Genomic DNA, 24,975 nt, shown 5'->3' with positions numbered 1-24,975 from the left:
AAAAAAAAAAAAAAAAAAAAAAAAAAAAAAAACCCATGAATTTGAAAGATTCCAGAGAGGGAGAGAACTTACTATCAAGCAGAGGATTATACATCCAGCGGCACCCGGAAACAGAGCATACCAGAAATTCAGATGATGCAGCTTAGCTCCATCGATGAACAGAATCGGCAAACTCGCAGCTGTTCATAATACAATCAAATCAAACCCAATACAAATAAACAAACAACAATGGATTCTCAAAGCTTGAGGTGCCATGATTTCAACCTGGTGGGTGCGTTGAACCGGTATAGATCATGAACGCCATGGATGCAGCAAGAGCAGAGCTTCTGGCCAGCCATCCAGGCCCCAAGAAAGTTAACGTCAAAACCCCAATTGCTGCACAACCAATCTGGGCCACAAAGATATTGTACTTCTGCATCACAAAAAAAACAAACCCAATTCAGCAAAAGACTATAGTAACCAAAGCAACAGGAAAATTCGAGACAGGGTGAGTACTCGAGCGGCAGGGGCGGCGGGTGTCGCGAACAGGACGGCACAGACGGCGCCTAATGGTGCAATTGTCATAGAAAGCCCCTTCGGCGCTAGAATTTGATCTATCTTCCCCAGTATTGCCATCGCTGCAAATGCCCCTGTTTCATCGAATTTCAGTTTCACGGCATGGGTTTGATGAAGAAATTCTCACAGATTATGATTCAGAAGGGTTTTTTTGTTCATCAACTAACCTGCAGAAGGCCAAAGGATGTCACTGAGAGGAGGAGAAACAAAGCCTTTGTCTGGTTTCGACCCATCTGAAATCGGGACACCACCAACGCTGGACACCACCACAACATTCCGGCGACTAATTCCGCCGCCACTTCGTCTTCTCAGCAGCCCAACGGACCATTTTGCTGAAATCCCTTGTTTCCCATTCAATAAATGGTAATTCGGCAGCAAAGAAATGAACGAACTGGGTTGAAACTGCTGCTGACAGTCGTAATGGCGGCGGCTACGGCGGCAGAAATGGTGGTGAATCGTCTTCAATTCCAGACTCATACTGGATTTTACCCTCGACCCACCTCCAAGCTACTGTTGCTCTAGCTCAACCAAACGTTATCTTGGATGCTTGGCCGACAAAAGACGCAAAAAGTGTCGGCGATATAGAAATGGAAAAGAAACAGAATATTATCAGAGTAATAATGGCATGCAATGTAAATTCAGACGTGAATCTGACAAAGGGGATTTGGGAAAGTTCTGAAGAACACAGAGGTCTGTAAAGAAAAAACTCGAAGCTGTGTTACAGATTGGCCTTTGAAGAGGTCAGAAAGCCATTAGCAGAAAGAGACAACTCCAGTTCTGTGTCGTTGCCACTTCTAAAACATTAAAAACCAAACAGCCGCTCCCTTTCTATCGTGCTTGTACTTATCTAAAATTACTCAAATATGTTAGATAGCCCAACAACTTAACATTAAAAAAAATAGGAGAGAGAATACAGAAAGTAATACAGGGATTACATTAGAGCTGTTTATTATATATAACTTTACCCGATATAGCTTTACCATTGATAACCGTTTACCCACTATAAATAGGCAAAATAATATTAACATTCCATCAATGTAAAGGGATTACATTACATAGAATTCAACCGAGTGGGGCAGGAGTCTGATACAGATTCTCTTGCAGATGGGTTTGTCAGCCCCTGTTACAGATTTGACTTTAAAAAAACAGTCAAGAACAGAAGAATACAGCAGTAAGTCAGTGGCAGTAGGTGGCTTTATACCTTACTTTTGTCCTTTGGAGTTAAACTCAGAAACACTTTTGACACAATTCAGTAAGTGTGAGATACTACATCGATTGGAGATAAAAATGAAACATTATTTATAAAAGTGTATAAACTTCTCTCTAGCAAACGCGTTTTAAAAACCAAAACCTTGAAGAAAAGCTTAAAAAAGACTATTTGCTAGCAGTCAACTTGGTTATTACCAATGGTACCAGAGCTAGACATCGAACGATGTGTCAACGAGGAAGCTGAGTCCCGAAGGAGGTAGACATGAGGCGTTGTGCTAGCAAGGATGCTCGGCCTCAAAGGGAGGTAGATTGAGGAGTCCCACATCAATTGGAGAAGGAAACGAGTGCCAACGAGGACACTAGGCCTCAAATTGGGGTGGATTGTGAGATCACACATCGGTTGGGGAGAATTACGAAACAAAACCTTTTTTATAAGGGTATAGAAACCTCTCCCTAGTAGACGCATTCTAAAAGCCTTAAGGAAAAGTCCAACGAAAACGATATCGGCTAACAACTACGGAAAGAAATCAATCAATATCATACACAATTTTATTTCTACAAGACCATACATTATATATAACTTACCAGTCAAGACAGAGCTAGGCTAACCATCAAACTCCATGATCTGCATATTTCATTGAGAGAGATGAAATATTCAAGGACTGCAGTTACAGAAAGTATCAAGAATAATCAGAATGAGACTCATAGAAATCACTAGGACATGGTGACATGACTTCTTGCTCTAGAAACTGCAAAACTTGACTCATCGATGGCCGATTGTCTGGGTCGGCATCCGTGCATTTGGCTGCTATTTCAAGGATTGCTTCGACTGTATCGGCATCGACCTCCTTGCACCTTTTGTCGACTATCTCATCCATTTTGTTTTCTCCCAATAATGTGTGCATCTGTAATGAATCATCATGTTCTAACATGTCTGTGCATACATTAGCAGTCTAGAACATTGAAAAAGCTAATTTTCTCAAACAAAAGTGAGCTCAAATTTCATTTGCTAGAAAGTTTTTAGAACCATAAATAGTAGTGTTTTGTAAGGGTGTGGAAACCTCTTCCTAGCAGACGCGTTTTTAAAAACTTTGAGGTGAAACTCGAAAGAGAAAGTCCAAAGAGAACAATATCTGCTACCGGTGGGCTTGGATCGTTACAAATGGTATCCGGGCCAACACCGGACGATGTGCCAGCAAGGAGGCTGAGCCCCCCAGGGGTGGACACGAGGCAGGATGCCAGCAAGAACGCTGGACCCTAAAGGGGGGTGGATTTGGGGGTCCCACATCGATTGGAGAAGAGAACGAGTGTCAGCAAGGACGTTGGGCCCTGAAGGGGGTGGATTGTGAGATCTCACATTAGAACAAAACACCCTTTATAAGGGTGTGAAAACATCTCCGTAGCATACACGTTTTAGAAATCTTGAGGGAAGCTCAAAAGGGAAAACTCAAAAAAGACAAATTTGCTAGTAGTGGGCTTGGGTCATTACATTTGCCGTCTCGAACATTGAAAAAAATTAATTTTCTCGAACAAAATTGATCTCAAATTTCATTTGCTTCTATTGATCCTCGACGGTACCATCGTAGAAAGTTTATAGAACCATAAAGAGTAATGTTTTGGGCAGAAAGATGCATTTTTAGAGCTTACCCAACCAACAACATTCAAGCCTCTCTTTACAAATGATGGATCAGTTGGTCTCTTCCCAGTCACCAGCTCGAGTAACAAAACTCCAAAGCTATAAACATCGGATTTTTCGGTCGCCCTCCCACTTTGTAGATACTCTACATAGACATAGCAAAGTCAGCCATTTAAGAGTAAGGAAACACTTCAAATCATTCTCGAACGATCGTATCGAAAGTTTCTTTTAAAAACGAATAAATGAGGTAAAACTAATGAGCACCTGGAGCCAAATAACCAAATGTTCCAGCAACAACAGTTGTGACATGAGAATCCTCATCAACCAAAAGCTTGGCTAGTCCAAAGTCAGATACATGAGGCTCCAAGTTCTCGTCAAGAAGAATGTTGCTCGATTTAATGTCACGATGCACGATCTTTGGACTACAATCATGATGCAAATATGCAATCCCCCTAGCAGAGCCCAATGCTACCTTTAAACGAGCTCGCCAATCCAAAGGTTGTCTTTCTGATTCCTGTTCTGCATTAGATAAGGAAAAGGAAACGATAATGCTCTATACGTTATATTGAAAACACTCGGCACTAAAAGAGTGGAACGACTCGAAAAAGGATGGAAGATGGACCCATGTTAATGTCATACCATGCAGAAAATCATCTAAGCTGCCCATTGCAAGGAAGTCATAGATAAGAAGCTTTGAAGTTGGAAGACTACAATAACCCCTCAAATTGACCAAGTTTATATGTTTGATGCAACCCAGAATCTCCAACTCTCTCTCAAACACTTGGTCAGAACCTTTTCTGCTTCCATCAATCTTTTTAACAGCAAATGTCCCACAATCGTTCATGACCATTCGGTACACGATCCCGAATCCTCCTGAACCAACAACGTCTTCTTCCTCTAGTGACTCCAGCTTTTCGATGATCTCGCATGACGGGTACGGTAGGTCGCCATGAAAAGTAATAAGTTTTGTGTCTGTTGTACATTGAGGTTTAGCATCAGTTGCACAATACTAAAGAAAAACAATATCTGCAACGAGAACCGAGGATTACTTGGTTCGTGAACCACTTGTTTTTTGACTTCTGTGTATCGTTTCGCAGCTCGTTCCTTCTTCGATAGCCAACGAATCCACAAGAATGGAACGAGTACTACAAATGCAACTCCCATGGTGGACACTGCACCAATTAATACTCCTTTGATGTAGTGTGAAGGTCTTTTCACAGGCACTACAGAAAATCAAGGAAGAACTATTAAGTTTTACAAGGAGAAAAAAGTGATTCAAGATGAAATGTCGTTGTTCATCAAGCTAACCTGAAGCTTCATCGCTTTCAGCATGGGGCAACACTGCAGGGAATCCCAACGAGGTTTGGCAGGCCTTGTTAACTTGATGACCACAGAGATCTAGATTGCCAACAAACCTGCAGTTACACACTTAACTATGAATATAACAATCTCAGAAGACAAGACATTGAATGTTAGGAATCACGGATTTCCACAATGGTATGATATTGTCCACTTTGAGCATAAACTCTCATAACTTAAATTTAGATTTCCCCAAAAGGCCTCGTACTAGTGGAGATGTATTCCTTATTTATAAACTCATGATCATTCCCTTAATTAGCCAATGTGGACTCCCTCCCAACGATCCAAAACAATCCTCCCCTTGAACAAAGTACATTGTAGAGTCTCCCCTGAGGCCTATGGAGCTCTCGAACAACTTCCCCTTAATTAAGACTCGACTCCTTTCTCTAGAGCCGTCAAACAAAGTACACTCTTTGTTCGATACTTGAGTCACTTTTGACTACACTTTCAAGGGTCCCAACTTCTTTGTTCGACATTTGAACATTCTATTGACATGATTAAGTTAAGGACATGACTCTAATACCATGTTAGGAATCACAAATCTCCATAATGGTATGATATTGTCCACTTTGAGCATAAGCTCTCATGGCTTTACTTTAGGTTTCCCCAAAAGGCCTCGTACCAGTGGAGATGTATTCCTTACTTATAAACCCATGATCATTCCCTTAATTAGCCAACGTGGGACTCCCTCCCAACAATCCCCAACACTCAATCCCATAATATAATCCCAACGAACTTCACACAATATTCAAGTTTTAACCCGGATTTCCAGATGTATATCACAATTTCATAGATGATTCAACAACTTGGTATGAATGTAAATTTTGGAGAATACATGTGACTCGATCACTCACGAATTGCTTCCAAATGTGCTTAGAACTCCAAAATCAGGTATCTCCCCAGAGAAAAAGTTTGTGGACAAATTCCTGCAAATGAAATGGAAACATTGATATAACCACAGGAAGTATAAGTGTTAAGTGAACTCTTGTTGTGCCACAGCTACTATTCAACTTACAGATGGCGCAGAAGCGAGAGACGACCAATGGATGATGGAATAGCACCCTTTAACGAATTGCCTGATAAGTCCCTACATTTGAAACTCAATATTGAGAAGATATATAACAATGAAATAAAAAGAAAAGTTCCTGATCTTACTAATTTAGTGCAAATGAACAGTACCAAAAGAAGATCCAAGTAACATTTTTTCAAACATTCAGGAAAACTTACAGTATTGTAAGAGCAGAAAGGCTACCAATATCTGATGGTATACCACCTTGAAGATAATTAGCCCTCAAATACCTATAAAAATGGTAAAAAAAAAATAAATTTGGATGAATGTTTATGTAACAACACAAGTGCTAACATATATTGTCTGCTTTGACTTGTTGCGTATCGTCATTAGCTTCACGATTTTAAAACGCGTCTGCTAGGAAGAGGTTCCTACACCCTTATAAGGAATGTTTCGTTCCCCTCTCCAACCAATGTGGGATCTCACAATCCATCCCCCTTGAGGGCCCAACGTCCTCGCTAGTATACTGCCCAATGTTTGGCTCTGATACCATTTGTAACAGCCTAAGCCCACCACTAACAGATATTGTCCATTTTGGCCCGTTACGTATCGCCATTAGTCTCACGATTCTAAAACGCATCTGCGAGGGAGAGATTTCCACACCCTTATAAGAAATGTTTGTTCCCCTCTCCAACCGATGTGGGATCTTCACAATCCAGCCCTTTAGGAGCCCAACGAGGACGCTGACACACCGCCCGATGTCTGGCTCTAATATCATTTGTAACAGTCTAAGCCCACCGCTAATAGATATTGTCCATTTTGGCTCGTTACATAACGTCGTCAGCCTCACAATTTTAAAATGCGTCTGGTAGGGAGAGATTTCCACACCCTTATAAGGAATGCTTCATTCCCCTGAAACTAGTCGTAGGAACACTCTATACTTACAGAGCTTTTAGCTGAATACATTTAGTGATTTCATTAGGAATATATCCATGTAACCCATTTTGGTGAAGTGCCCTGTTTAACATTCAAAAGTGAAGAAGGAGAAGTAAGATCAAATAAGCTCTAAACTTCAGCTTCTTGCCCATCATATTACTCTGAGGAGGGAAAATATGAGGAAGAAATGGCCGCAGGACTTACAGTCTCTGTAATCTACTGAGTTTACCAATGCTAGGAGAAATAATCCCTCCTAGTTGCATGTAAGGTAAGTTACTGAAACATCCCAAACCAAACATCAAAACATCAATTAAGAGACGAAAGCACACAACCCTGAAATAAAATGAAGGCAAAGATGGAAAGTGACATACATTGAGCTGACCCGTTGGTCCTCAAGGTGACAAGATATACCAGTCCATTTGCAGGGCGACTCATCAGAAGCTTCCCAATCACCAAGGAGGTTTTTGCTATCATTAAAAGCGCTTCTAATTTCCAACAACGCTAGTCCTATGCCATAGAGGATTTGAAAATGAAAACAATGAGAATGAACGGTTGAGGATTGTTGGGAGGGAGTCCCACGTTGGCTAATTTAGGGAACAATCGTGGATTTATAAGGAATACATCTCCATTGGTATGAGACTTTTTGGAAAAATCCAAAGCAAAGTCATGAGAGCTTATGCTCAAAGTGGACAATATCATACCATTGTGGAGGGTCGTAATTCCTAACATGGTATCAGAGTCATGCCTTTAATTTAGTCATGTCAATAGAATCCTCGGGTGTCGAATAAAGAAGTTGTGAGGCTCGAATATGTAGTGAAAAGTGACTCAAGTGTCGAACGAAAGGTGTATTATGTTCGAGTACTCCTGAGAAAGGAGTCGAGCCTCGATTAAGGGGAGGATGTTTGAGGGCTCCATAGGGAGGATTGTTGGGAGAGAGTCCCACATTGGTTAATTTAGGGAATGATCATAGGTTTCTAAATAAGAAATACATCTCCATTGGTATGAGCATGAGAGCTTATGCTCAAAGTGGACAATATCATACCAATGTGGAGGGTCTTGATTTCTAACATGGTATCAGAGTCATGCCATCGACTTAGTCATGTCAATAGAATCTTCAAGTGTCGAACAAAGAAATTATGAGCCTCGAATGTGTATTCAAAAGTGACTCAAGTGTCGAACAAATGGTGTACTATGTTCAAGGACTCCAGAGAAAGGAGTAGAGCCTATATTTATGGGAGCTGTTCAAGGGCTCCATAGACTTTAGAGGAGGCTCTATAGTATACTTTGTTCGAAGAATGATCAAGCAAGCCATGAAAGTTTATGCTCAAAGTGGACAATATCATACCATTGCGAAAAGTCGTGATTCCTAACCGAACATGGAGAAGGCGATGAAAACTAATATAATCATTCAAATGAAACGAAAAACATGCCACAACAAAGCGTCAAGATACAGCTAGTGCTACTCATTCTATTTGATTGGTTCAAAATCATGAACACAACATCATTCTCCAGCATACCCACATGAAAAAAAGAAGAACAAGTTAAGGAAATCAAGCAGGGGAAGCCCCAAAACGGGGATTTACCATCTGGGGTAAGAGCGAGAGTGCAAGAACCGAAAAGGGTCGATAGCAAAATGGATGAGAAAGCCAAAACGAACATGCCCATTTGAATTTCCTTGCACATTGAGGAGGCCGCTGCTGAGTTAGACAAGAATGAAGAGTAGGGTTTCATTGTGATGATAAAAAGGGTAAAGGTTGGAGTAGGAAGGAAGCTTGGGGAAGTGGTAAACGGGGAATGGGAGGAGGAAGACGCCATTATTAAACTGAATAATCATTCGAACAGGTGAGAGAGAAAGAGGGAGAGAGAGAAATTACTTTCCTGCATTTGATGAGCAGAGTGGCAGGCTTTTTTCAAAGTGGGCATTGAGAGTTGTGCAAATGAAACGCAACGAGAAATTCAAAAGTTAATTTTGAGAGGCTTTTACCTCGATCATGACTTCGCTCCAAACAGGGGACACGCGTTTCATGGATATTGCTTACATTTTGTGCGTGCAGTGGAAACGTCCACAGGATATCCTTGCCTTTTCTATTTTTTTTTTTATAATTTTATCTTGTCTCAAACACATCTTTATTTTAAAATAATAATATATTTAAAATTTTAAAATATTGTTACGGTTAGGTTGTTATAAGAACGGTTAGTATTTTATTTAACGAATACTCCACCATATTAATATTAAAAAAGTTTTAAAAAATATCTTACCGTCAACACATGAAAAAAAAAACCCGCAAATCAATCCTCATCGATTATATTTAAACATTTTAATGTTATTTTAGAAAGTAAATGGTATTAATAATAAATGTATTTTTTAATTTTTTTAAAAAAATTAAAATGTGTTTTTAATATATTTTTAAAAAATTTAAAGATATTTTGGAACAATTTTAAAAGTTAAAAATATTTTTTAAACCGACTATAATATTTCAATTTGACGGTTAATATTTTGAAATTGATGGGCTAAATAAAAATTATTCTAAGGGATAAAACAATAATTTTTCATTTTTTTTATACGTTGCAGTTGTTTTATTATTATTTTTTAGAAAGAGCTTAAAGCTCGTTCATAAAAATCATAACTATAACTTTTCATATTTTTCTAGGCTATAGAGCATGCTGCTTATGTTAGGTTATGGAGCATGTTGTTTATTTATAGTTTACTCGATGGTTATACATACGAGTAGATAGTTATATAGTAAACTGAACCATATATATATATATACCTTCGATTGTGATCGAGTGTGTGAGTCATGTTGTCCTAAGAACTTCAATTTTCAAGTATGTGGATGATAGGTTACCTTGATTCTTTTTCATGGGCATTTCTTAAGCTTCCACGTCCATTTCTCAGGTTGACATACAACACGAGAAGCATTGGAAGGTCAATTTCATTTGTCGGGTATGCAATATTTACTGTTTTAACATAAGCAGTGGAGAAAGAAGGTACATGATGTCAATAGTAGAATCGTGATAGGTTTTGGCGTCTCACAATCACACTTGTTTAGGACTCACAAAATGATGACACTTGCTTTCACGCTTGAGTAAGTCAACCAACTCAAGCTTAGATCGTCAGTGGCACAATTAGTCTATTTCATGGCCTCTACCTCCATCTTGGAAAACGACGCTAGAAAACGGAGTTAGGGAAAGTTTTGGAAAATATTGTTGAGACAACATCGATAGTATATAATCGAGATAGGAAGATTTAACAACCAGTCATACCCTCCAATAATACATTACGAGACAAATAGCCTTTGGTAGGTATAGATATCAAAAAGTGGCGAGTTATACAACGAAACAAGGTAAATGGTTCGGAACAAGCATATGGTCATGAACAATATGCTCCGAACAAGCATAACCATGACACCGTGCATAACCAGATATTAAGTCCAGCAATAGAAAATAGACAAATACGACATAGAAAACGTCAAAAATGACAGTCGTCTAACATGCTAATAAACAAAAAGCCAAGAACAGAAGTAAAATGCTGTTTCATCCTTCTTTAAGTTGCAGATAGCATATGCCAATTGCTCATCTCAATACCAGCAGTCAGCATACAGCTACAAAACAGAGTATTTTACAGTGTTGGACATCCCATCACACGGTGTATGATTGTTGAATCGTTTCGATATCGAGACCCTTCAATCGAACGACTGATTCGACGTGACCTTTTAGTGTATGGAGTTCCCTCAATCTGCAAAAATTCATGAAATAAAACTGAACTGGCAGCTGCATATGATAACTTAAACTAGCTCATATGCTCGGACATAGATATATGTCGAACAAACGATGATGTTCGAGTTTCCAAGAAAACAATAAAAGTAACGAATGGTTGAGGATTGTTGGGAGAGTAAAGTGGACAATATCATACTATTGTGGAGATTTGTGATTCCTAACATGGAATCAGAGCTATGTTAGAATCCTCAAATGTCAAACAAAGAAGTTGTGAGCTTCGAAAGTGTAGTCAAAAGTGACTCAAGTGTCGGACAAAGGGTGTACTTTGTTTGAGGGCTATAGAGGAGTCGAGTCTCGATTGAGGAGAGGCTGCTCTAGGGCTCCCTAGGTCTCAAGGGAGGCTCTATAGTACATTTTGTTCGAGGGGAGGATTTTTTAAGATTGTTGGAAGAGGAGTCCTAAATCGGATAATTAAGGGGTTGATTATGGGGTTTATAAGTAAGGAGTCGAGCCTCGATTTAGGGGGAGACTGTCCAAGGGCTCCATAGGCCTCATGGGAGGTTTTATGATATACGTTGTTCGAATGGAGATTTTTTAGGATTGTTGGGAGATGAGCCCTACATTGGCTAATTATAAGTAAGGAGTCAGCCTCGATTAAGGAGAGACTATTCGAAGGCTCCATAGGCCTCAGGGGAGACTCTATGGTGTATTTTGTTCGATGAGAGAATTTTTTAGGATGGTTGGGGAGGAGTCTCACATCCCCTAATTAAGGGGTTGATCAGGGTTTATAAGTAAGGAATACATCTTGCCTTTCGAGGAAACCAAAAGTAAAACCACGAGAGCTTATGCTCAAAGTGGACAATGTCATACCATTACGAAGGTTCGTAATTCCTAACACAAACTACCGACACACGAGCATTTGAAGCATACCTAGCAATTTCCGCTCTTCTTTTAGCTTCTTCAGCCATATGATTGAGTTCAGTGAAGTGAGTTCGCTCAGTGAACATCTTCGTATCAGGCGGTTGCAAACCGTGCAACGTTCTTTGAGCGTGAGCCCATTGTAGCTCACGTTGTTCCTTACCGAAATCCTTTTGTCTTGTGAAAGCAACCTATAAACAATACAAACAAATAAACCAAATGATGCATAACACACAAACTTTCGTAAGTTACTACAAGAAACAATGCAAATTTTAGTACCCTTTGCTCAAGCATGAGATCCCAAGCCTTTCCACTCAAAGCATATCTGATAGCAAACTTTATAGGATCAAGAGGAACATAAAAGATAATGTTATAGAGCCAAATGACACCAGCCCAACCCCAACCAATTCCTTCAATGGCAGCAAAGCTCCAATTAGCATACACAGCAATAAGAGTAGCAACCTGTTCATCAACACATCTAAACTTAGTGTGTTCTTACAAGTGAAACGTTTCAAACAAATCTCCCCTTACCAGCTGAGCAATTATAAATGCCACGACAAGAAACAGCCCAGGACGCTCGACGTAGGACCAACTCCGTGATCGAGTAACAAAAATGAGTGCCTGACTGATAGTGCTCACTTGCAGATATATAGCTGAGGCTAGCTTCCTGAAGTCATCATGAGCTGTTTTTTCAAGGGTTGGTACCCCAAAGACTCGCTGAAAGTTTTGCAAAATGCATAGAATCAGCATAAATCAGAAGAAGTTCAGTTCATAATGTAACGGCCTACACCCACCGCTAGCAGATATTGTCCTCTTTGGGCTTTCCCTCAAGGTTTTTAAAACGCGTCTGTTAAGGGAGAGGTTTCCACACCTTACAAAGGGTGTTTCGTTTTTCTTCCCAACAGATGTGGGATCTCACAATCCACCCCCTTCAGGGCCTAGCGTCCTCGCTGACACTCGTTCCTTTCTTCAATCGATGTGGGACCCCCACTAAATCCACCTCCCTTCGGGGCCCAACGTCCTTACTTGCACACCGCCTCGTGTCTACCCCTCTTAAGAAACAGCCTCCTCGCTGGCATATCACTCGGTGTCTAGCTCTGATAACCATTTGTAACAGCCCAAACCCACCGCTAGCAGATATTGTCCTCTTTGGGCTTTCCCTCAAGGTTTTTAAAACACGTCTGCTAAGGAGAGGTTTCCACACCTTATAAAGGGTGTTACGTTCTCCTCCCCAACCGATGTGGGATCTCACAATTCACCCCCCTTCAAGGCCCAGCATCCTCGCTGACACTCGTTCCTTTCTCCAATCGATGTGGAACCCCCACCAAATCCACCACCCCACTTCAGGGCCCAACGTCCTTACTGACACACTTCTCTTTAGGGAATAGCCTCCTTGTTGGCACATCGCCCAATGTCTAGCTCTAATACCATTTGTAACAGCCTATATCCACCACTAATAGATATTGTCCTCTTTGGGCTTTCCCTCAAGATTTTTAAAACATTGTGTGCTAGGGAGAGGTTTCCACACCTTATAAAGGGTGTTTCGTTCTCCTCCCCAACCAATGTGGGATCTCACACATAATCTTATCCCACATAATCTTCAAAAGATTAAGATATCTTACCGGGAAAAAGTTGGTTTTATACGACACCCAAAAAAATATGACTGTCATCATCGCCAAGTAGCTGCCAAGAACAATGCCAGTAGTGAAAATTTCAGCCAGCTTCCAACTATCTGGGAGAGGAGATGGCTTAACCCTGTCCTTTGATATTGTCATGATTGTGCCTACACATTGGTTATGCTGATGAATCTCCATAAACAGTCAAAAAAGTAACATAAATTAGCTTCAACTCGAGGAACTTCGAACGAACCATCGTTAAGGATAGCTATGATAAGCACCATAAATGGTGGGAAATCGAATTTCCAAATGAGGGCCAGCAACATGAAACCAAGCTGCAACGAACAAAATCAAACGTAATTCGTCGTTCAGTGCATGGCAGGAAAGAACAGATGCAGATTTTCAAATATGTGTCCTAAGAGCTTACCACGATACGTATTGTGATGGAAACTGCATAAATCTGGCATGGACAAAGATCAAACATGAGTCAGAATCAGAACAAATAAGATCTCGTAGCTAAACACAAAGAACACATTACCGTGTAATTCTTCATCCTTTGAAATATAGCTCGACTGGTTAAAACAGCGCTGATGATAACACTGAGACCAGGTTCTGTAAGAACAATATCGGAAGCGCTTCGAGCAGCATCGGTTGCATCCGCTACAGCTATACCGATGTCAGCTTTTTTAAGTGCAGGAGCATCATTCACTCCGTCGCCAGTCATCCCACATATATGTTTCATAGCTTGCAAGCGTTTTACAATCTCGTATTTGTGCTCTGAATCAACGAGATATCATGGTGATGCATATGGAAGGACACACCAAGAATTTAAAGGCAATTAGTGAAGAAATACCAGGGAATACACCAGCAAAACCATCTGCTTTTTCGATAAGATCATCGACAGGTAAAGCAGCAATGGACTCGTCTTTTTCTTGTCCTAGTAGAGCTGACGATGGATACATGTTCGTTCCCATCCCCAACCGACGCCCCGTCTCCTTGCCTATAGCGAGTTGATCTCCTAATGAAAGAAACAAGGTAAAGGAACCAACAAGTTAGACAAACCCAATGAGACTAACACAAAGAAAATGTGGGAATGTACCTGTAATCATTTTCACATTTACGCCTAGATTTAAAGCTCTCCTTATTGTCTCTGCACTATCATGCCTTGGTGGGTCAAACAAAGGCAAGAGGCCCATGAATTGCCAAGGACCTCCAGCACTCTCTTTCCTTCCTTCAGGAACTTCCTGATATGAAACAAACAGAGGACATAACCAACGATGAGTTAACCGCTAGGCTAAAAAAAGATGCATAGTGGTCCGCTTTCGCTCGTTATGTATCGCTAGCAAGTATTGTCCACTTTGACTCGTTACGTATTGTTGTCAGCCTCACAGTTTTAAAAAACGTCTGCTAAGGAGAGGTTTCTACACTCTTATAAGGAATGTTTTGTTCCTATCTCCAACCGATGTGGGATCTCACAATCCACCCCTCTTGGAGGCCAGTGGCCTCGTTGGCACACCGCTCGGTGTCTGGCTTTGATACCATTTGTAACAGTGCAAGCCTACTGCTAGCAAATATTGTCCACTTTGGCATGTTACGTATCGCCGTCAACCTCACAGTTTTAAAACGCGTCTACTAGGAAGAGGTTTCCACAATCTTATAAGGAATGCTTCATTCCCTTATCTAACCGATGTGGGATCTCACAATCCACCCCCCTTGGGGGCCAGCATCCTCACTAGCACACACTGCTCGGTGTCTGGCTCTGATACCATTTGTAACAGCCCAAGCCCACCGCTAGCAGATATTATCCGCTTTGGCCTGTTACGTATCGTCATCAACCTCACGGTTTTAAAACGCGTCTGTTAGGGAGAGGTTTCCACACCCTTATAAGGAATGTTTTGTTCCCCTCTCCAATATGTGGGATATCACAATCCACCGCTAGCAGATATTGTCCGCTTTAGCCTGTTACGTATCACTGTCAGCCTCACAGTTTTAAAACATGTCTGCTAGGGAGAGGTTTCCACACCCTTATAAGGAACGCTTCGTTCCCCACTCCAACCGATGTGGGATCTCACGATCCACCCCCCTTAGGGACCAGTGTCCTCGCTAACACACCGCTCAGTGTCTAGCTCTAATACCATTTGTAACAGCCCAAGCTCAAGCCCTCTGTTAGCATATATTGTCCACTTTGGCCCATTACATATCACCATAAGCCTCACGATTTTAAAATGCGTCTACTAGGGAGAGGTTTCCACGCCCTTGAACAGAACGCTTCGTTCCCCTCTCCAACCAATGTAGGATCTCACAAAATCTAACAGTAATCGTTCACAAACCTGATATGCTACAGCAAGTGAACGCAGTCCTCGTTCAGCAAATTTATCAATCACTGCATGAACTTTCCTCTCAATCTCTGACTTATTGTATGCAAGATTCAGAATCTAAAACAGATTGACAGGAACCAATAGTTAGTAATCTAGAGACAATATTTGCACAAGAACACAATAGAGCAGCCACTTCACCTGTTCTGGAGCACCTTTACTGACTCTGTGCATCTTACCCTCATGATCAACATAAGTCAATGCTGTTCGCTTATCAGTAGGATTGAAAGGAAGGAAATGAACTTCCTGAATGCCAGCTCGTGCCTTTGGAAGCAAGGAAGATGCTATGAACACTTAAAACATTTCAATAGCCATTTTGAATCAGTACTCATTGGGATATTGATAACTTACCTCCTTTGGATCAGCTAGCATCCCAACAATAGCAGTATCTATAGCATCTTGATTTTCAGTTCTTGATGCTCTAGCAGCCATTAGAACCACAGTGTCTGCATCTATCCCTTTAGTGAAAACCTATAGTTATATTTAGACATAAAGTTAAAAAACAAATGATAAAAACGCTCCTCGGAGGAAGAGATGTCCAATTAACAAGCAAGAAGCAACTCCGGGGCGAACCTCGACGAGGTTTTTGTCAACTGTTAGCTTGTTCAATGTCAGTGTTCCTGTCTTGTCACTGCAAAGAACATCCATGCCTGCCATTTCTTCAATGGCAGTCATCCTCTTGGTTATGGCGCCCTGAAATCGATATCAAATGATTCCATTGCTATCACATAACTTGTATTATATACTATGTTCAACTGGAAGGCTATAAAGAACTAAGCCAACCTGTTGGGATAACCTATGAGATCCAATAGCCATTGTTACAGAGAGAACTGTAGGCATGGCTATGGGAATTCCCCCAATGAGTAGCACGAGGAGGTTGTCGATCCCGGGACGATAATCACGGTCCTGAATTGGGTACATGACGATGATCTCGATTACCATTCCCAAAGCAATGGAACATATGCAGAAGTTCCCTATGGAAGTCAAGACCTACAAAGAGAGTAACAGTAATGGAAATAAGACAGTTGAGAAAAGAAAACACATGAACTGAAGATCGAGTAATATAACGTGTAACAGCCCAAGCCTACTGCTAGTAGATATTGTTCTCTTTAGGCTTTTCCTTTCAGGCTTCCCCTCAAGGTTTTTAAAATGCGTTTGCTAGAGAGAGGTCTCGATGTGGGATCTCACAATCCACCTCCCTTTGGGAACCCAGCGTCCTCGTTGGCACTCGTTCCCTTCTCCAATCAATGTGGAACCCCCCCCCCCCTCCCCAATTCCACCCCCTTTTGGAGCTCAGCCTCCTCATTAGCACATCACCCGATGTCTGGCTCTGATACCATTTGTAACAATTCAAGTCCACCGCTAGCAGATATTGTCCTCTTTGGACTTTGCCTTCTAGACTTCCCCTCAAGGTTTTAAAACGTGTTTGTTAGAGAGAGGCTTCCACACCCTTATAAATGGTGTTTCGTTCTCCTCCCCAACCAATGTGGGATCTCATAATCCACCCCCTTTCGGGACCCAGCGTCCTCGCTGGCACTCGTTCCCTTCTCCAATCGATGTGAGACCCCCCTATTCCACTCCCTTCGGGAGACCTTGCTGACACACTGCCTCGTGTCCACCCCCTTTTGGGGCTCAGGCTCCTCGCTGACACATCGCCCGATGTCTGGCTCTTTACCTTTTGTAACAGTCCAAGTCCACCACTAGCAGATATTGTTCTATTCGGACTTTCCCTTCTGGGCTTCCCCTCAAGGTTTTAAAACATGTTTGCTAGGGAGAGGTTTCCACACCCTTATAAATGGCGTTTCGTTCTCCTCCCCAACCTATGCAGGATCTCACACAACGACTCGTCTTCTTACCTTTTGGAAGTGTCCCACTTGGTTGGTGGTGTCAACAAGATGAGCAGCTTTACCAAAAAAGGTGTGCACACCAGTAGCAATGACCACAGCTTCAATCTCTCCTTGCTTACAAGTAGAACCAGAGTAAACACCATCACCAGGACCTTTCGTTACAGGGAGAGATTCACCTGTAAGAGCAGACTACAAAGCCCAAAGCCAAACTTAGTACAGAGATAACAGGCTACAATCTCCAGATATCACGGTTGGTTACCAACCTGGTCAATTTTCAATGGATCCCCATCAAGAAGACGAGCATCAGCTGGAATAATGTCTCCAAGTTTAACACTGATTACATCCCCAGGAACTAAAATCGAAGCATCTTGCTCGCTCCACCGTCCATCTCGAAGAACCTTCCACAGAATTCAACTAAATATCACCACAAAAACAAAGATGAACTAAGCCAACAAGGTATAGTATTCATCTCTGATACCTTAGCTTTAGGAGCAAGACGAGCCATGAGCGCAGCTGCAGCGTTTCCAGCATTGTTTTCCTCGATAAAACTAATCGTCGAGTTGATGATAAGCAAGGTAATGATACCAACAAAATCTTGCCAGTCAGGGGGCTTTCCCTACAAACATGAAAACAGCCCTCAGAACAATGAAACATCAAAGAAACATAAACAAAACACCATGTAGCTAAGCATTTACTCCTCCATTTGCAAGTGCAATAGCCATAATAGCAGCAGCTTCCATAACCCATGATAGAGGATTCCACATGAACCCCAAGAACTTCAACACTTTGCTCTCCTAAAACCATACAAAACCAACAAATTCAAAGAAAATTACCCAAAAAAACGCAATGTTTTGAACAGATTGAAGCATTACCTTCTTTTCCTCAAGCTTGTTGTGCCCAAAAATCTTCAAACGTTCCTCAGCAGCCTCACTTGTAAGACCCTCTTTGCTACATCTCAGGTTTTCAAAAACCTCATCAATGGGAATATTTTCCTGTAATCAAGAGAATGAGATGAAGGTAACTTAAACAAACAGCTAAACCATCAAAAGGGCTTCAAAATATTCAGATCTGTTACCAAATCCACAGCTTCCTTCAACACAGCTTCCAACACTTCCGGCTTGTCCCCCATGTCTTCCTCTTACTCCTTACCCTTCTCTGTCACAAGAACATTAGAAGAACACCAAGAACAGCAACAAGAACAAGCTCAAATGAACAAAAAACGTACACCCAGATGCTAAAAATTTGATTTGAATTAGTGAAAAGCTGTTAGAATCGAAAATGAGGGCAACCCACCAACGTGAAGTTCCCAAGAAGCAGAGGAAATGAACAAAGATGAGCGTTTTGGTTGAGAGGCAGTGGGAGAGTCAGCTACAGTCCGACCCTTTCATTGTCCCTGCACCAAAAAGAGAACAAAAAAAAGAAAAAACCCAAAAGGTTCATTTACTACTCAATAATACACAATTTGCTTTAAAGGGAAGGCTTTTGGCGAACCCCATTTACCATGAACTTGGTTCAAGTTCAATGAATTCAAGAATTGAAAGAGATTTTGAACATTGAACTTGAACTTGTGCGAGCTACAAGAAAAAATGAACGGCGAATATGTGTAATCACCTAAGAGGAAGCAGCTTCCTTCAAGAGTTGGTCGAGTAAGAACAGGACATCCTTGGTACTCTCAGCTCACTGACATGTTTGTTTTGTTTCCATTTCAACAATCCTTGGACAACTTTCATTCTTAATTTTAGTATAATCTTAGATAAAGTGTTTGTTTTTGTTTTTATTTTAATTTCTCTGTCTGAAAACATGTTTTAATGGTTAAATTATCCTACTGATTATTATCGATAAACTTATAGTTTTGAGTTTAAATATTTTGACCTTTTTAAAAAAATTTGAACTTTACTATTATTATTGATATACGTTTGTGTTTAAAGAAATGTGAGCAAAGAGGTTCGAGCAGAGACGAAGAAGCCTTCTCGGTCTTAGTCTCTTGCCTTCTCTTTTAATCTTTATTTCTGCTAAATTTTATTTCATTTTTATATATTTTTTTACAATTAATTCTTATTTTTCAATTATTTTTATTAAAAAGAATGTAAAAACATTGGGTATGTAATAATGTTATAAATATAATTTCTAAAAACTCAAATTTCAATAATTTTCCGTCCTTAAAAATTATATATGTACTAATTAAATAAAATAATAAAAAAATATAAATATATAGGAAGACGGATAAAAATTTAGTTGGAACAGGGATAGGAACTGTATTTTTTATTCTCAGCCTCATTTAACGAAGAAAACTCTCTCAACTTCCTTCCTATTCATCGTTTAAATGGGAGCTCTCAACTAAGTTCGAGAACGAGTTAAATAGATATCTCTAAATGTGAGAGTAAATTTTTTTTATATACAAATATTATTTTATTATTTTATTTGATGAATTTTTTTAAAGCAAACCGAACTTCCGTTAACTAACCTAAAATATGACCAAAATATCATAAATTCAAATATTTCACGTCACATTAAATTAAAAAAAATATATATTTATTGTCGTATTAATTGGCTATGCTAAGGCAACGTGTGAGTCTATTCCAATTTTGTATTACAAATATCCGCTGAAATATCTCATTAATAAGTTTGGTGTCATTATTTTCTTTTATAATTAATTTAGTCCGTCATTCATATATATATATTTTGTTTGGACGTTGAAAAATCTCAGGATTCAATCATGATGGGGTCGTGAATTGATCACATGATAGTAACTATTACTAAGTCTACAGCTTTTGGCGTGACAGTAAAAATTTTTAATTTACTATATACACTTTTGAAGGGTCGTAGACAGAGACGTCCATTTAACCCGTGAGGACCCGCCCCGGAGTGAATCTCCATTTAAGCTAGAAACTAAAGAAGGGTGGAGAGCGATTTTACCCTATTAGCTAAATAGGGCTGAAGACCGAGATTATATTCCCGACCTTATTTTTACTTTATCTCGCTCTACCGGTTAGAAAGGAGTGGTGATATCAATTCGAGGGATAGGCATTTCTCAAAATATTTGTCACCAATTGCATTTATATTATCATTTATGACTTGTGGACCACATAATTTGACATTGTTATCAATCCTTTTAGATTTTTTTCCTCAATATTTGATTTTTTAAAAAAGAATATTGCATTACAATTTACATATAAATACAAATAATAATAATAAATAAATTAAGAATTTTGTTAATTTTATTTGATAGCGATTTTATGGCTCACGAGCGTTTGTTATCTTCTATCTATCTATAGTTGGTTCAAATAGGATCTCGGAGGTAATTGTTATCTTCAATTATGTTTCATATCTTGATGATAGTCAAACGGAACGTTAATGTTGGTATTTTGAGATCTTGAAATTTGCTTAACACGGATGGGTGTCAGTCATTAGTCAGCTTTGACTCTAACCAATAGGAGTTGTTCGGTCTCAACCAATAGGGATTGGCCGACTCTGAGTTGATTCTCGACATATTGGTTTCTTTTTTAATCATTTTTATATACATTCTGATTCTTTATTTTTCATGCTTTTGCTCCTTTAAATACCGTGGGCATATTATTAAGCAAACCTTTTCTTTTCTACGCAGGACGTCAGCGGATGCTGTTAAAATTCTGGCTGACAACAATGAGAAATTTTGTTTAAGAGGAGAAGAGACTTTTGCACATCTGTGTGATACTTGCCACACGGCTTCAATACCCTATAGTTATATGCAGTAAGCCGTTGTTTTTGTCTTTTTACTTACATTCCCATATAACATAAATTTCAATTTCTCAATCTTGCTTACAAAACTCTCTTTCGAAATCTCTGGTCTCATTTTCTAAAACTTTCTTCTTGAACCGGAGCCAGAGGCTCGAGCATACGTCGTTTGGCTGTAAGCGACGTAATAACGAATAAGCTCAACACACTTGTTGCTGAAAAGTGAGTGTCGCACAATCGCAAGTCCGCGACTTAGCGTCCCCCAATGAAAGTATAGTATTGATATAACGTTTCAATTAGGGTTTTATCGATTCTGTTTTGGATCAGGAAAAAGAGGTCCATAGGCTAGACCAAGATTACAAGAACTAGGGCTCGTTGGGTGTGTCTCATACGACACTGCAATTAGAAAAATGTTAAAATTTAGTTCCTATGGTTCGATAAAAAATCTCGAATAATGACAACCAAAAAAATGCCAAAAAGTAGGCTAAGGTTTGTTTCTTCCACCAATCCCACATGTACAACACCCTATCACTTGTATGCCCACCATCTTTTATCATCCTTTCTTCTCTTATCATCTCATACTAAACAATCACCTCTTAATTATAAGCCATTTTTTATGAGCCTCTTATTTTCGTATTCTTTTTTTATAAGATCATGATCCTGACATATTAAACTTTTTTTTTTTAATTTGAAAGTTCACGATCTCGTCAATTTTATGCATTATGAAAACCTACATTGGCTGGAGAGGAAAACGAAACATTCCTTCTAAGAGAGTGAAAACTTCTCTCTAGGAGACACATTTTAAAAATCTTGAGGAAAACATAAAAAATGACAATATCTGCTGGCAGTGAGGGAAACCTCAAAAAGGACAATATATGCTAGCGGTGGACTTAGGCGGTTACAAATAGTATAAGAGTCAGAACTCTTGAGAGAAATCTCAAAAAGGACAATATCTACTACTGGTAGACTTAGAGAAACCTCAAAAAGGACAATATCTACTAGCGTTGAACTTAGGTTGTTACAAATAGTACAAGAGTCAGCACTCTTGAGGGAAACTTCAAAAAAGAATAATATCTGCTAGCGGTGGACTTAGGCTGTTAAAATAGTATAAGAGTCACCAGGTGCATTAGTCTCTAAAGGGTTGATTGTGAAATCTCACATTGGTTGAGACCTCATGTGCATAATATATCAGTTAATTATTTAAACTTTCGAGACAAAAGTTGAAATCTAACTAAAGTTCGTAACATCTACGTCGATGTTCTAGACCACATATCGTAACATTATAATATAGGGATTTTACTTTAGACCTTGTCACTCATATTTTATAAACAAATATGCATTTTTCACCGTCTCATATCATAAATATATGAAGAAAATGATGAACACACAAAACAAAAGCAAAGTAATTGGAAAAGAAGAACAAAAGAAAATGAAAACAGTTCAAAAAAAATGAAGATTATTGCATCATCAAACTGTGGAGGAAAATGTTATCTCATTATTGAGAGAGGTCTTTCAAGGGCCGTAGGGGGAAGGGGGCAGCTCACATGTGCTGTTTTCATAGCAATGTCTCTGTTTTTTTCCTCTCAAATGCCCTGCAGTCTGCAACAGCCTAACCCCTTCCATTTATGAAACAATATCAAACCCATGAGAGAGAGAGATAGAGATGGGTCCTCCAAAGATCTGCTTATTTCAAGGTGCTGAATTTAATGCTCAGTTCTTTTTGGCAGAAGCAGCTACACATGTGTGTAAGGCTCTTGTCATTGCAACTGCCAATGGTAAAACGGGTAAAACTAGAGACTATCTAGGAAGATTTTTGTAACCGTACAGTACACTGTTAGCAGATAGTCTTCTTTAAATTTTTCCTTTCGAGCTTCTCATCAAAGTTTTTAAGACGCGACTACTAGGAAGAGGTTTCCACACCCTTATAAAGAATGTTTCGTTTCCTTCTCCAACCAATGTGGGATCTCACAATCCACCCTCTCTTTGGGGGCCCAGTATCCTCACTGGCACTCGTTTTCCTCTCCAATCGATGTGGGATCTCGTAATCTACCCCCTTCCGAAGCTCAGCATCCTCGCTGGCACACCATCCAATGTCTAGCTCTTATACCATTTGTTACAGCCTAAGCCCATTGCTAACAGATATTGTCCTTTTTGGACTTTTCATTTCGAACTTCCACACAAGGTTATTAAAACACATCTGCTAGGAAAAAGTTTCCACACTCTTAAAAAGAATGATTCATTCCCCTCTCCAATTGGTATGGGACCTCACATTTTTATCAAATTATAGAGGCTATTAATGAAGTTCTATCAAATTCTAACCTACTTTTCTACTTAGTCTATTCATTGTGCGCACACTTTCACCAATGTAGAAGAAGGAAGGTTCAAACATCGGATCTTTTGTTCGATGATACATAAGCTAACCAGCTATCTATGCTATGTTCTAGGCCATAACAGCAACCTTTGAAGAATAACTTAGGGCTGGTGAAGTAGAGTAATATATCAGTGAATGACTTGCTAAGTTGTGAGTGGAAAGAGTAGGTGGTGGTTTCAAATGCTAATTCTGACTTCTGATCACTGACTCTGATATGGTAAAGCACTGATTGGGGTAGCAGCAAAGATGGGAGAGCACATGAGTTGGTCAGATGGATATGCCAAATCTCAATGAAGAAGAAGCATGACAGTTTTTTTTTTGGGGAGCAATCCCCTGTTTTGGTAAAAGGAGACACATTATTAACTGTGTGAAGTGGTGCAGGTGTTCTTACAATAGCTGAAACTCTCACAGAAAAGCAACCAAACTTGGACTAGATTCTGTTTTTGGAGATGCTTTCGACCCACTCGAGTTAACATGTCATTATAATGCGTAAAACATAAACCAGGCACTAACATGAGTTATGTAAAGGCACGAATTATCATTTCAAATGTCAGCAGTTCGATCATCATCCCTATAATTTAAATAAGAGATTCAAGAAAAAAGGTTTACCTCCCCTCCAATAAGGTCGGTCGACGAACTCCAACCCGTTATATTGTGTGGCTTGTTTCCTGATCCTCGTGGTTTTAATGTAGAAACTATACCCCAACTTGTACATTTATAGTTTACGACGTATCAAAAGATAGCAATGTGTTAAGATTTCACCTCTGAGTCTGATAAACCAGACACTAATATGAGCTGTATAAAAGTACGAATCACCATTTCAAATGTCAGTAGTTAAATCATCATTCCTATAATGTAAGTAAGAGAATCAAGAAAAAAGGTTTGGCTCCCCTCAAACAAGTCGTCGATAAACTCCAACCTGTTCTATCATGTGGCTTGTTTTTTTGATCCTCATGGTTCTAATGTAGAAACTATACCCCAGCTCGTATATTTATAGTTTACGACATATCGAAAGCTGGCAATGTGTTAAGATTCCACCTCTCATTCTGATATAACATTTCAGAATAAGGGGTATTATACGTGGGACGTGGTCCTCCAATTGGGGGCCATTGGGAACTTGGGGACCAAAACATGCCATTCATGGATGTTTTTTGATCCTCCAAAACAACAAAGAAACTTATGGCCCTGACCTGACATAACCGTGTTAATTATAGTACCAATTCAATACTCCCCACAAAAGTAATGACCTTTTTCTTTCATACTTCTTCCATCACATAAGCCTGCCTCTAAATTACAAAACATTACACAAAATCAAAGATTTGCAGCAGAAAATAGAATTGGACCATAAGAAAATGATAAGAGAAAATGAACATGAGAAACATCGATTATTATCTATAACATTATACCACCATATTAGTAGCCAACCTCGACATACTAACCTAGTTTAAAGATATATCCTCGATCAAGAGTTCATTTGAACAATAATTTAGATGAATCAAACAATAATTGAAGATATTAAATCATCATAACCAAAAAGTTGAGCCTAAATTCTTCATTGTTTTGGTAGTTAGTTCAGAAGTGAAAGGTGCTGTGGTCATCAAGCTCAGTTTGTCCTATTCTCGTCATGGAGTTAGTAAACTAATTCATTTGAGAGAGAGAGAGAGAGAGACAGGGCAGAATGCTGGCAGAGACCTAATGATAATGACAAAGTGA

The 24,975-nt window shown here is 39.6% G+C and overlaps 3 protein-coding genes across 4 annotated transcripts in view; all 3 read right to left on the bottom strand.

Annotated features, from left to right (window-relative positions):
* LOC111490307 overlaps positions 1–1,389 on the bottom strand; it is a 3,347-nt gene extending 1,958 nt beyond the window's left edge. Inside the window, exons 1-4 of the mRNA XM_023138895.1 lie at positions 723–1,389; positions 496–629; positions 265–412; positions 73–179 (exon numbers count right to left, since the gene is read on the bottom strand). Coding sequence (XP_022994663.1) covers positions 73–179; positions 265–412; positions 496–629; positions 723–1,032 — 699 coding nt within the window. The 5' untranslated portion in view covers positions 1,033–1,389. The remainder of the gene's footprint in view (positions 1–72; positions 180–264; positions 413–495; positions 630–722) is intronic.
* An 894-nt stretch (positions 1,390–2,283) lies between these two features.
* On the bottom strand, positions 2,284–24,931 carry LOC111490257 (LRR receptor-like serine/threonine-protein kinase FEI 2). Of its 2 annotated transcripts, XM_023138814.1 has the most exons (14): positions 24,912–24,931; positions 8,288–8,572; positions 7,076–7,211; positions 6,909–6,980; positions 6,714–6,785; positions 5,987–6,058; positions 5,775–5,846; positions 5,614–5,685; positions 4,709–4,815; positions 4,450–4,623; positions 4,040–4,372; positions 3,665–3,919; positions 3,412–3,545; positions 2,284–2,669 (listed from the first exon to the last, which is right to left on the bottom strand). In XM_023138814.1, exons 2-14 carry the CDS (start codon positions 8,517–8,519, stop codon positions 2,445–2,447), a joined length of 1,956 nt encoding a protein of 651 aa, XP_022994582.1. In that variant the 5' UTR covers positions 8,520–8,572; positions 24,912–24,931; the 3' UTR covers positions 2,284–2,444. The 2 variants fall into 2 exon arrangements, with proteins under 2 accessions (XP_022994582.1, XP_022994581.1); XM_023138813.1 differs by lacking the exon at positions 24,912–24,931 and having other exon boundaries at positions 8,288–8,616.
* LOC111490248 (ATPase 11, plasma membrane-type) lies at positions 9,956–18,570 on the bottom strand. The gene is made up of 21 exons (XM_023138799.1): positions 18,253–18,570; positions 18,050–18,169; positions 17,873–17,971; positions 17,656–17,793; positions 17,441–17,575; positions 17,187–17,366; positions 16,114–16,320; positions 15,904–16,023; positions 15,682–15,801; positions 15,472–15,594; positions 15,286–15,390; positions 14,055–14,199; positions 13,809–13,973; positions 13,494–13,732; positions 13,383–13,415; positions 13,209–13,290; positions 12,962–13,122; positions 11,871–12,056; positions 11,619–11,801; positions 11,352–11,530; positions 9,956–10,440 (listed from the first exon to the last, which is right to left on the bottom strand). The coding sequence occupies exons 1-21, from the start codon at positions 18,304–18,306 to the stop codon at positions 10,344–10,346; spliced, it is 2,871 nt and encodes a 956-aa protein (XP_022994567.1). The 5' UTR covers positions 18,307–18,570; the 3' UTR covers positions 9,956–10,343.
* Positions 24,932–24,975: the final 44 nt, after the last annotated feature.

Source organism: Cucurbita maxima, unplaced genomic scaffold (genome assembly GCF_002738345.1).
Source record: "Cucurbita maxima cultivar Rimu unplaced genomic scaffold, Cmax_1.0 Cma_Scf00015, whole genome shotgun sequence".
Classification (NCBI taxonomy): domain Eukaryota; kingdom Viridiplantae; phylum Streptophyta; class Magnoliopsida; order Cucurbitales; family Cucurbitaceae; genus Cucurbita; species Cucurbita maxima.
The sequence above is the reverse complement of the archived record's forward strand: the minus strand, read 5'-3'. Positions and strand labels throughout refer to the sequence as shown.

What these genes read in the sequence shown, in the direction of transcription:
- LOC111490248 (XM_023138799.1), bottom strand. Translation starts at nt 18,306, where the DNA reads ATGGGGGACAAGCCGGAAGTGTTGGAAGCTGTGTTGAAGGAAGCTGTG. An exon ending in TTGACAAAAACCTCGTCGAG is followed by an intron (nt 15,802 to 15,903) that starts GTTCGCCCCGGA and finishes ATATAACTATAG; the next exon opens with GTTTTCACTAAAGGGATAGA. An exon ending in GTAAAGGTGCTCCAGAACAG is followed by an intron (nt 15,391 to 15,471) that starts GTGAAGTGGCTG and finishes AATCTGTTTTAG; the next exon opens with ATTCTGAATCTTGCATACAA.
- LOC111490257 (XM_023138814.1), bottom strand. Translation starts at nt 8,519, where the DNA reads ATGGCGTCTTCCTCCTCCCATTCCCCGTTTACCACTTCCCCAAGCTTC. An exon ending in CTCAGTAGATTACAGAGACT is followed by an intron (nt 6,786 to 6,908) that starts GTAAGTCCTGCG and finishes AATGTTAAACAG; the next exon opens with GGCACTTCACCAAAATGGGT. An exon ending in ACAAGTGGTTCACGAACCAA is followed by an intron (nt 4,373 to 4,449) that starts GTAATCCTCGGT and finishes AATGTACAACAG; the next exon opens with ACACAAAACTTATTACTTTT.